Source organism: Meles meles, chromosome 11, assembly GCF_922984935.1.
Source record: "Meles meles chromosome 11, mMelMel3.1 paternal haplotype, whole genome shotgun sequence".
Taxonomy (NCBI): Eukaryota; Metazoa; Chordata; class Mammalia; order Carnivora; family Mustelidae; genus Meles; species Meles meles.
Genome location: NC_060076.1, coordinates 5,289,222 through 5,300,682, shown reverse-complemented (window position 1 = coordinate 5,300,682; position 11,461 = coordinate 5,289,222). Strand labels below are relative to the sequence as shown.

The window sequence follows — 11,461 nt, the reverse complement described above, 5'->3', positions numbered from 1 at the left end:
GAAAGAAATGTCCTTTCGGAGGTTTAGCAAACTGGTCTGATGGATCTTCGGGAGGCGGTGGACCTGATTTACTGAGTACAGTGCGTGAGGCTGATACAAGTCATTTAATCCTCTTTAGGGTCCCTGTGCATAATCATCAGCTCCCGTTCCCTGAGGCTGAAACGCAGTTTGTTGTGGATTCTATAAATCATGTAGGGCAAGGAGGAGGGAGAGGGTAGTTGGAGGCAGGGAGAAGGGAGGAGGGAAATGCTGCTATTAAATAGGATACAGAGGGAGTGCCTGGGTGGCTTAGTCAGTTAAGCATCTGCCTTCGGCTTGCGTCATGATCCTGGGGTCCTGAGACACGGAGATATAGCCACATATACATCTGTCTGTCCACTTTTGAATCCTTAGAACAGCTCCTGGCACACAGAGAGGGCTCAATTTATTGTATGAGTAAATATAAGCCCATATCTTTGTATTATGTATGCACCTGCCCTCCCTACAGAATAGGGCTGCTTTGCAAGGTTTGCATTTTTTCTTAGGGTGTTTTCTTTTTAAGTTAGAGTGAATCAGCTCATTCAAAAGAAGTTGTTAAGAAAGAACAGAATCAGGGCGCCTGGGTGGCTCAGTGGGTTAAAGCCTCTGCCTTCAGCTCAGGTCATGATCCCAGGATCGTGGGATCGAGCCCCGCATCGGGCTCTCTGCCCCGCAGGGAGCCTGCTTCCTCCTCTCTCTCTGCCTGCCTCTCTGCCTGCTTGTGATCTGTCAAATAAATAAATAAAATCTTAAAAAAAAGAAAGAAAAGAAAGAACAGAATCAGCATCTGGAACACTGTTTGGGGGTAGAGGTGGCTGTTTGGTGCCGAACCAGCACCCACGAGGAGGCAGTAAAGTAGAATATTAGGGCTACGAGGAACAGTATGAAAAGGGCCTATTTTTTCTTCCAACTGTATTTTCTGTAGATCCCACCTACCAAAGAATCACATTTTAGCCACTTAGAGTTGGAAGGAGACTCACAGGCCCATTTCTCAATGATCTCTGACAAACCATACATGGGATGCTGATAACTAGAGATTTTTGGTTAAAAATCAAACGCCCGGCAACCTGAGATTTCATGATTCCACAGGTGCTGCTTTGCCAATAGTAAAAATGGCAACTTGGCTTCCTCACTCCCTTTGTGTTAGCCAAATGGTTGCCAATAGTCAACATGGCTGCCAGACTGTGCGTTCCCATTGGCGGCTGCTCTGAGGCCCGCCCTGCCCCGCCCCTCCGTGCGACGGCTGGGAACTGCAGAGACGGAAGTCGCGGTTCCCGGCCGGACTGTGCCTGCGCTTTTCTTTGGCGCCAAGATGGCGATGGAGATGAGACTTCCCGTGGCTCGGAAGCCTCTTAGCGAGAGCTTGGGCCGCGATACTAAAAAACATCTGGTGGTTCCGGGGGACACAATCACCACGGACACGGGATTCATGCGGTACGTGGGGACTTGGGGACTCGGGGACCCAAAGGGCGCCTGCTGGGCTGTCTGCACGTGGCCTCTGTTCCCTTGCGTCTAAGTACCGGCGGACGCAGGGCACAGCTGATCATCTGAGCTCCCTTGTTTCCGAGTCCTCCGGCTTTTCACTCAGTGCACTTTGTCCCCGTCTGCGTTTGCCTCGGTCCTTGGAAATCCTTCTCTCCTCACCTCCGGTGTCAAAGACTCCTGGGTTCTCTGCCTGAGGCCCTGATCTCTGAGCCTTCCCCCCCCTTCGTTGAAGACCTGCAAAACTGGGGAGGGTTAGGATCAGGGGCCTCGTCTGGTTTTCAGATGAGGATACAGTGGGTATTCCTGACACGGCCTCTTCTCTAGGCGACATCTCTTAGCCAGGTGCTCGGTTTCGAACTCAGTAATTGTTTGGGCTCAGGGCATATACAATAGATTGTGCTACACGCACCCAAATCCACATTTTGAATCTCCAGGCAGTACACTATGTGCGGTTAAGAGAGCAGGCTCTTGAGCCAGAGAGTTGGGATTTCAGCCCTGTGCCATCACATAGTATAAGTTCTATTTCCTCTCCGAGGCCAGTTTGCTCATCTGTAAGATCCTGATAATAACAGTAACTCTTTGGTAGGGAAGTGAGAATTAAATGAGGAAATAATTAAGAAAACAAGCGGGGCGCCAGGATGGCTCACTCTGTTAAGCGTCTGACTCCTGATTTTTAGCTCAGGTGCGATCTCAGGGTCCTGAGATCCAGCCTTTGCAAACCCCACCCCCCAGGCTTCACGCTGGGCTTGGAGCCTCCTTGGGATTTTCTCCCTCCCTCTCTGCCTCTCCCCCTCTTCTTTCTTTCTCTTTAAAAAAAAAAAAAAATGAAAGAAAGAGAAAGAAGAAGCAAAACTCACCATTACATCACTATCATTGATAAACACTAGTGGTATTTCAGCCTTTTGGTGGTGGGGGGGGTACAGCACTTATAATATTGCTCTTTAACTTTTTAGTTTGAGGTTATTGGATCCTAAGGAATCTTAAGTGTCAGTCCTTCATGAATTCAGCATGCATTTGTGTTATGGGTGCTTGGAGTACCACTGTGGTCAAAGTAGGGAAATGTGTGTCACGGAGTTTGCATATCACCAGAGAGAGAAAGATAATAAACAATAAGCACAACAAGCAAGTTGGTGTGTTTGGTGACAAATTCCGTGCGGAAAATGCAAAGTTGAGCAGGGTAAGTGGAATGGGGTTGGGAATATGGTGGGGGTGGTGGCAGCAGGTGGGCGACTGTTTTAAATGGGGGTGATCAAGGTACGCCTGATGGAGAACGGGACATTTGAGTAGACTTGAGGAAGACAAGGGCAGATGTCTCTGCAGCTCTCTTAAACAGTGTTCAGGGCACAGAGAGAAGCCAGACTTTAAAGCAGGAGGAGCCTGTTAGGAATACATGGTTTGTTTGTTTGTTTTTAAAGACTTTATTTATTTATTTGACAGAGAGGGAACACAAGCAGAGGGAGTTGGAGAGGGGGAAGCAGGCTCCCCGCTGAGCAGAGAGCCCGATTCGGGGCTTGATCCCGGGACCCTCGATCGTGACCTAAGCTGAAGGCAGATGCTTAACGACTGAGCCACCCAGGCACCCCAGGAATACATGGTTCTTGAAGGGAGAGGTTATCTCAAGAGTTACTCTTTTTTTTTTAAGATTTTACTTATTTATGTGACAGAGATCACAGGTAGGCAGAGAAGCAGGCAGAGAGAGAGGAGGAAGCAGGCTCCCTGCTGAGCAGAGAGCCCGATGCGGGGCTCGATCCCAGGACCCTGAGATCATGACCTGAGCCGGAGGCAGAGGCTTTAACCCACTGAGCCACCCAGGCGCCTCTCAAGAGTTACTCTTGTATCCCTTGTATCCTACTCTCAAAACAGGGGTCATGGAACTTACATGGGGGAAGAGAAGCTCATTGCATCCGTGGCCGGCTCCGTGGAGAGGGTAAACAAGTTGATCTGTGTGAGAGCTTTGAAAACCAGGTGAGAACACAAGGTGTGCGTTCTTTCTTGCGTCATTCATGTTATGCGGCCAGGAACATTCCCCACCCACCCCCGAGCCACACCAGCTTTACCATCCAGTAGGTCTGCGGTTTTGAACACGACAGTAGAAAGGGTAGAGATGACTATAGGCAAGTGTGGGCTACAGATGTTTCCTCGCGTTACTCGACCTCTCCGAAGCTTGGTTACCTTCTCTGCAAAATGAGTATGAAAGCATGATCCATCTTGTAGGATTTTCGTGCGAATGCATGGAAACGGGATGTAAAGTACTCAGCACAGGGCCCGCTGCCTAGAAGGGCTCAATGAAGGTTAGTGGAAAGGAAGCTGATGGGGCTGGAACAGCGTGAGCAAGGAGGAGCGTAGGGGCAGCCTGCCTGGATAAGCATTGTGTCTTCCACTTTCACGTAGTCTAGGATGCCCCTGGAAAGGGTGGACATGTCCCGAGAGGGACATGGTGTGACTTCTGTCATAGTAAAATCACTCTGGCTGCTGGGAGAGATGGAAGGGGAACGGGGGCAGCCTTAGGGAGACGATCAATGGACTGTTTCCATCATCGGAAGTAATGGTGGCTTGGGTGAGCGGTAGAAGTGGGGAGTAATGGCTGATTCTGCATACATTTTGTGTTCTAAGTTTCTGGTTTTGTCGTTTTGTTTTTCACACAGGGTTGTTGGATTTTGTATTCTTTGGGATTTTCCATATATAGGACCTTGTCTGTGAAGGGAGGTAGTTTTTACTTCTTCGTTTCCCAATTTGGATGCCTTTTATTTCTGTATATTTCGAAGGTAGAGCCAGTAGGATCAGCTGCTGGACTTGTCCTGGAGTGAGAGAGAAATCTAGCGTTCCTCCAAGGCCTCCCAGGACTTCTGGCTTGAGCAGCTGGAGGAATGGTGTTGCCATTTACCGAGCCCTGCCGGCTGGGAGAGAACCAGTTTGTGATGGGGACTGGGGAGGGGGCTACTGGAAAGCTTTGCTTTAGGTTGGTAACATTTGGAACTGCCTATTAGTCATGTAAATAGAGATGCTGGCCAACAGTTGACCGGAGTCTGGAACTCGGGAATAGCATAGTCATTGGTCTTTAAAATCATTAGGTTGGATGAGCCCAGCAGGAGGTGAGTGAGGGCCGACAGAGAAGAGGTCTGCGGCTGGAGCCGTCGGCGTGGAACAGGTCTTCCTTAGAACTGGGATAAGGACTAGCACCGGGGCTGGAGTTGAGCACCTGTGGGTGGAGGAGACCGTGAGTGGACTGGTTTGGGTGGGGTCCTGGCTCAGTCTGTTCCTCCTCCTCTGCTGATGAAGAAGCCATCTGTGTTCCAGAGCCCACCAGGAAATATTCCGTGCTTAACAGTGCCATATAATTAAAAAAATAGGGGTTTCAGGCTTTAGGAACTACTTGGAATAAACGTCCAAGAATAGTCAATGGAGACTATACATGTAGGAGTGTTTAAAGTTACCAGTTCCTGGAAATAGGTCGGAACAGCATAGTTAGGTGAGTTTGCCGTACTTCAGCATGGTGCCTAGTCCAGGCCCTCACCCTGTGGAACTGAAATCTCCAGTGGTGCTTAGTCTTGTGGTAAGGTCTTTTCACTGACGGACGACCTGTTTTGTCTTCCAGATACAGTGGTGAAGTAGGAGACATTGTGGTGGGGAGAATCACAGAGGTAAAGTCGCTATCGAGTTGGTATTTACAAAGTAGAAGCAAGCTGGCGATTGAATGAATGGGATCGTCATTCTCTCTGTAGTTATGCAAGTGGGGCATTCATTGTATTTGACTCTTACGGGGCCCCCCCTTTAAAAGATTTTATTTTTTTATTTGAGAGAGAGCGCACAAGTGGGGTGGGGGAGGGGCAGAAGGAGAGGGAGAAGCAGACTTCCATGGGGCTCGATCCCAGGACCCTGGGATCATGACCTGAGCCGAAGGCAGATGCTCAACCCACTGAGCCACCCAGGCGCGTCTTATGTGCCCTTTGATGTAGACAGTTGGCCTGTTGTATTGGGGATTATGGGTCGCTGACGAAGTGAGCTCTTGCCCTGGAGTCTGTGTCCAACTGTGAAATTTCTCGTAGGTCCAACAGAAGAGGTGGAAGGTGGAGACCAACTCGAGGTTGGATTCAGTCTTGCTTCTGTCATCCATGAACCTTCCTGGAGGAGAGCTGGTGAGGGTCTGCAGGCCAGTACCGTAGAGTATGCCAGAAAAGGCTCTGGGGTCCACTGCTCCACTAGAGAACTCTGCTTTGTGCTGAGGTTGCCTTTTTTTTTTTTTTTTTTTTTTTTTTTTTTTTTTTTTTTTTGCCCTTGTTTGTCTGTCGTGAGGTTTGCTGCCTAGATGTACACGTGGGCTTTTCGCTTGGCCCAAGCCTCCCAACATAAGCGGCAGTTGGTATGTGGTAGGATCTGGAACGCGGTTGGGAGTGACCCCAAAAGAGAGTTGGAAGAGAAGCTTTCAGTTGCCTGGTGCTCATCTTCCTTGTCTGGGTGTATTCATTTTGCACAGGGAAGGCGTCCCTTGAAAAGTGGTGTTTGGGTTAACTTTTCGTCAGTTGAATGGCATTTGGTCATTCCAGAAAACTGTAGGGCCTAAGGGGCGGCTTTCTGTAAAATGCCCTGCTTTATCTTCAGTTCAGCATGTCTGTACAGAGAGGCTCAGTGCTCGGTTCTCTGGAGGATGCAAGATAAAGGAGGCCAGGCTGAGTTCCTGAAGGAGCGCACAGATTAGCAGGGGAAGTGAGATAAGTGATCTAAGTCCCTGGCGGTGGGAGAACAAACGTGTGACTGTACAGAGGGAGTGATTTCGCAGGGAGATGCTTATAGGAAAGGGGCGTTAGAGTGGATCCCTGAAGAATGGGTGGAATTTCACAGGGCATTCCGGATCACGGGAAATGTGTGAGTAAAGATAGAGTCAGGCCGCCCGTAGTCTGGCTCTGCGGCTGCATGGAGGCTGCCGTGGGCGGTGAGTGTAGAAAGGGAGGCGGCATGATTGGGAGGGGTTTCAGTAGGCGGGAGGAGTTGGAATACTGTCCAGAGAGAGGAGGGCGGGGGGAGGCCTGTAAGAGGAAGGTGGTGGTGATCGCTTCGGTGCTCTTGGGTGACACTCGGGTCGGCAACGGTGGCTGGTTCCAGAGATCTCCTGCAGATCTGACTGAAGTCACGTCATCGCTTTGCGTATTTCAGAGAAGAAGATCTGCGGAAGACGAGCTGGCCATGAGAGGTTTCTTGCAGGAAGGGGATCTCATCAGTGTATCCTGCACCTTGGATAACAGCATCTCTGTCCTTTACACGGAGCTGCGAAATGGGGCTTGGATCAGATGTCTCCGCCTGGAGACACGTAGTCCTGGCGGGGCTCTGGATCCTAGATCAAGTGTCCCGGGCTCTGCTGCAGCCTTCCTCCCCCTCCTTAACCCAACCGAACCCCCCAGCTCCTGTTCAGGCCTGCTGCCTCGGTCATTTCATCGGGTTTATCCCTTACGGTGGCCCGTGCTTCAAGCTAGACTCAGATTTTCATAACCAGGCTAGCTTTTGTGCAGGGAGTAGAAGAGGTGGTGTTCACATCGAGAGATTCGTGAGAACCAGCGGGGAGAGGTTGGGTCGCGGTGATGTCCTCCGGGTCTGTCTAAGGCTGTGAGTGGGACCATCGGGGATGGGAGGAGAGGATGGAGAGGTGGGGGCGGGGCCCCAGGGAAGGCACGTGCCATGCGCGGGTTTGCTCCTTTAGCACTCTGGCCAGGCGGAGGTGCAGGCGGTGTTCTCAGACGGAGCGGTGTCTCTGCACACGAGGAGTCTGAAATACGGCAAAGTAAGTCGGGCTCTTGCTGCTCCTGGATGCTGCCAGAGACCTCAGTGCTCTCTGGAATTCAGCCCTAAAGAGCCCCGGAAGTTAAGCATGACAGGCTGGCGACCCGCCCAAGCGGCAGGTTCACAGGGTCGTGGCTCAGGGGCATTGTCGCGGACCACAGCTCCTGTTCTCTTAGTACTGAGGAGCCGGTGTGGCAGAAGAGATCCCGTGCCCCGCGGCCCTGCTGGCCCAGCTCTCTCGGGGGGCCACGGCCTTGTGCGGGGGCCAGGAGCAAAGGGAGGTCATATTGAAACCCGACGGCCTTGGCTCGAGACAAATGTCCAGTCAAATAAAGTGGGTGTTTTTACTAGGAAAGATTGGTTCGCCACTTGGGCCTTTAAATGAACTGTCACTGCTTTTCTTGTATGCAGTTCTATTATTGAGGCTCTTACTGTTTGAACGATAGCGTACCTTTTTTCTCTTTTAAAGATTCACTTTATTTGAGCAAGAGAGAGCCCACGTGAGCAAGGGGAGGGGTCAAGGGAGAGAAGCAGACTCCCTGCTGTGCGGGGCGCCCACATGGGACTCGATCTCGCAAACCCAAGCTCACAACCTGAGCCAAAACCAAGAGCCAGGGGCCTAACCGACCGAGCTACGCCAGCGCCCCACGCCAGCACACTTTCTCCGACAGATTATGACTTAGCAGTCTTTCGGCTTTCTCTGGGGGAACCTTTTCGTTTTCTGAGTGGCACGGAAGCCTGTTCCCTCCCCAGAGCGGCTCTGGTCAGCCATGCTCACGCCTTCTGGGCCTGGCTACTGCAGACCCTCCCTCAGCGGGATGGGGACTCAGTGTTGCCCTCCCCCCACCAGGGATGGATTTGCACCCAGCCCTCAGCTGCTGCCCTTGCCCAGCGGCGTACATCTCCCGGGCGAGGTGGGTGGCTGGGATCCAGGTGGAACAGAATACGCCGGCCCCCAAGAGGCTCAGGTGCACGTCCTCACTCGGCCCAGCTTGCCTGACTCTGCCAGTGCCCCAGCCCCAGACAGGGATGTCATGATAAGAATGGCAGGAGGATGGGAGGAGTATGGAAAGTCACCTGCTCCTGGGCTGTGTCGACAACCTCTGCATCCACAAGCGTCCTCCGGGCGTAGTTACCCCGTGTGTGTGCACAGGTGACCGACCGCACTTGTTAACGGGAGCGGCCATGCCTCCGCCAGAGCGAGGATGGGCATTCTGTTGGGTCTGCTTTTCACACCCTTCACTCGTGACCCTGCGGTGACTTCGTTCATGCTGTGTTTCTTTAGCTCGGCCAGGGGGTGTTGGTCCAGGTTTCCCCTTCCCTGGTCAAGCGGCAGAAGACTCACTTCCACGACTTGCCCTGTGGGGCCTCCGCGATCCTGGGGAACAACGGCTTCATCTGGATCTACCCAACACCGGAGCACAAAGAAGAGGACGCAGGGGGCTTCACTGCCAACCTCGAGGTGCGTGAACACCGTTCCTGCTGTTGGGGCGAGTGGTGCTCGGTCTTCGCCGGGCTTCTGCGCTGGGTGGAGCTGGCTGTTACCATTTTTTTGAATTTTTTTATTTTTTAAAGATTTATTTATTTGAGAGTGCACATAAGCAGGGGCGGGAGGGGGAGAGAGAGAGAGGGAGAGGCAGAGCCCAGCTCTGGGTTCCATCTCACAGCCCTGAGGTTGTGACGTGAGCTGAAACCCAGGTCGGACGCCTAACTGACCGATCCGCCCCCAGGCTCCCTAGGAGCCGGCTGGTTTTAAACCGTGTGATTGCGGTAGACTGAGGGAGCTCGAGTCTCCATTGAGGCGTCTTCACGAACATCGTCTTGCCTTCTCCTTGCGATGAAGTGGAACTGGGGCACTCTGTGGTGGCAGGGATGGCAGGTTGCGGTCCCGGCAGCTGAAGCGCCCTCCTTTCTGACCTCCCTTGCAGTCAGCCGTTGATTGGTTTGGAGTCTCGGAGTCTTAGGTCGAAGTTACAAATGATTTCTGTGCTTCGCCGTGACTTCGCTGACCTTGGTTCTGACTGTGTTTCCCTCTACCTCCGCGGGTAGCCCGTCCCCCTCGCCGACCGAGAGGTGATCTCCCGGCTCCGGAACTGCATCGTCTCGCTGGTTACCCAGAGGGTGATGCTGTACGACACCAGCATCTTGTACTGCTACGAGGCGTCCCTTCCGCACCAGGTACTTGCTCCAGCCGCGCCTCCTCTCTTCCTCGTCCGTCTGTCTGTAAGCGGCGGCGCATCCACTGCCCCAGTGCCTCCTGAGGGATCGCAAGCACGTCTCCCAGTAACTTCACCGCGTGCGGGGGTGGAAACGGATCTGCCGAGGGCCCTGTCTGGTGTCGGTAGAGCCTTCCCCAAGACACTTGTGATAGCCTTGGTGTCTCGTGTCAATCCAGGGATTTGCGGGGCATGGAGGTGCTGGGAGGACTGGCTTAGGACAGCAGCTCTCTGGACTTCATCTCCCACCCCAAATTTTAGCTTTACCTTTTTAGCGAATCCCAAGAACCGTGTCTTTGTTCCTGTCCGCCGGATACCAGAGAATCTCGACGGGTCATTAAGCTGCTTCTAGCAGATCATCTCTTGCAGTACTTAGCCTCCAATAAAGGAACAGAGAGGGGTGCCTGGCTGGCTCAGTCGGTTGAGCTGCCAATTCTTGATTTTGGCTCAGGTGGTGATCTCGGGGTCATGGGCTCGAGCCCCATGTTGGGCTCTGCACCCAGTGCAGTCTGCTTGGAAGTCTCTCTCCCTCCCTCTCTCTGCCCTTTCCCCTGCTCGTGTGTTCTCTCTCACTCTTAAAATAAACGAATCTTAGGGGCATCTGGGTGGGTCAGTCAGTTAAGCATCTGCCTTCGGCTCAGGTCATGGAGATTGAGCCCTGCATCGGGCTCCCAGCTCAGTGGGGAGCCTGCTTCTCCCTCTCCCTCTGCCTGTCGCTCCCCTTGCTTGTGTGCATGCTCGCTCGCTCTCTTTCTGTCAAATAAATAAAATCTTTTTTGTTTTTTTAAGATTTTAGTTATTTATTTGACAGACGCAGCGAGAGAGGGAACAAGCAGGAGAAGCAGGAGAGGGAGAAGCAGGCTTCCCGCCCAGCATGGAGCCTGATGTGGGGCTCAATCCCGGGACCCTGGGATCATGACCTGAGCTGTAGGCAGACGCTTAATGACTGAGCCACCCAGGCGCCCCCTAATAAATACAATCTTTAAAAATAAATAAGTAAGAATAAATCTTAAAAGAAATGAAAGGAATATGGAAGGTTTATAGTAACCATGCTTGGTTTCTGCGTTTGGTTGTCTGCTTATGGTCGGTTTCTTTTCTGAACAGATATACCTTTTTCTTTTCTTCTTTAGATCAAAGACCTCTTAAAGCCGGAAATAATGGAGGAAGTAGTTATGGAAACGCGCCAGAGGCTTTTAGAACAGGAGGGGTGAGGAGGGACATCTGAAGGACAGGATGGTGTGCACCTGACCCGAGCAGTTCTTGAAAGTGAAGAATCCGATTTGTGGCCCCTGTGTGGCTCCGTGGAGAACTGTGACACTCACCACCTGACCTGCCTCGGGCTGCGTCTGGCCCCAAAGACTTGCTTTTTCCTGATCTAGGGCAGAGCCTAGGGAAGTGCTGCCGGCCCCTTGGGTTGCCTGCAGAGTCAGGCAGTACGGGTACTTGCAAGCCTTGATTTTTAAATTTTTTTAATTATTACTATCTTTTTTTTTTTTTTAAGCTTCAAGCCTTTACAGGCACACAGTGTTTCAGCCAAGTGGACTCCCATTCTGAAATAATACGGAGAATCTTTCTCTTCGATTCACCATCCGTTCACAAGGCACAATGCCCCCATGAAATGGTCCCTATAAAAAACACAGCCTCCCTGACCCGCAAACTGTTTTGGCCTCTGTTCCCACTCCTGCGGCGCAAGTAGGACACTGAAGAGTATAGTTAGTAACTTTTTATCGAGAAAGAGAGCCAGAGCGTGCACGCGCATGCTTGTGCTGGAGCCGGGATCTTCAGCAGGCTCCACGCCCCGGGCAGAGCCAACACAGGGCTCTGTCTCCTGACCCTGAGATTGTGATCTGAGCTGAAACCCAGAGCCGGAGCTTAACCGACGGAGCCACCCAGGCGTCTGTATAGTTAATAACATTAACCCAGCAGTCACATGGAAGAATAAAGTCAATCAAGCAGCCTTTGCTTGCTTA

The 11,461-nt window shown here is 52.0% G+C and overlaps 1 protein-coding gene across 2 annotated transcripts; it reads left to right on the top strand.

Moving 5' to 3' along the window:
• The first annotated feature begins 1,297 nt into the window (after window positions 1-1,297).
• On the top strand, window positions 1,298-11,449 carry EXOSC2 (exosome component 2). 2 transcript variants are annotated; one of them, XM_046023608.1, is made up of 9 exons: window positions 1,298-1,452; window positions 3,367-3,468; window positions 5,099-5,144; window positions 5,550-5,639; window positions 6,655-6,720; window positions 7,208-7,276; window positions 8,561-8,737; window positions 9,325-9,453; window positions 10,622-11,449. In XM_046023608.1, exons 1-9 carry the CDS (start codon window positions 1,331-1,333, stop codon window positions 10,700-10,702), a joined length of 882 nt encoding a protein of 293 aa, XP_045879564.1. In that variant the 5' UTR covers window positions 1,298-1,330; the 3' UTR covers window positions 10,703-11,449. The 2 variants fall into 2 exon arrangements, with proteins under 2 accessions (XP_045879564.1, XP_045879565.1); XM_046023609.1 differs by lacking the exons at window positions 6,655-6,720; window positions 7,208-7,276.
• Window positions 11,450-11,461: the final 12 nt, after the last annotated feature.

Coding starts and splice junctions, on each gene's coding strand:
- EXOSC2 (XM_046023608.1), top strand. CDS start 1,331: ATGGCGATGGAGATGAGACTTCCCGTGGCTCGGAAGCCTCTTAGCGAG. Junction 7,277..8,560: donor GGAGTCTGAAATACGGCAAA/GTAAGTCGGGCT, acceptor GTGTTTCTTTAG/CTCGGCCAGGGGGTGTTGGT. Junction 9,454..10,621: donor AGGCGTCCCTTCCGCACCAG/GTACTTGCTCCA, acceptor TTTCTTCTTTAG/ATCAAAGACCTCTTAAAGCC.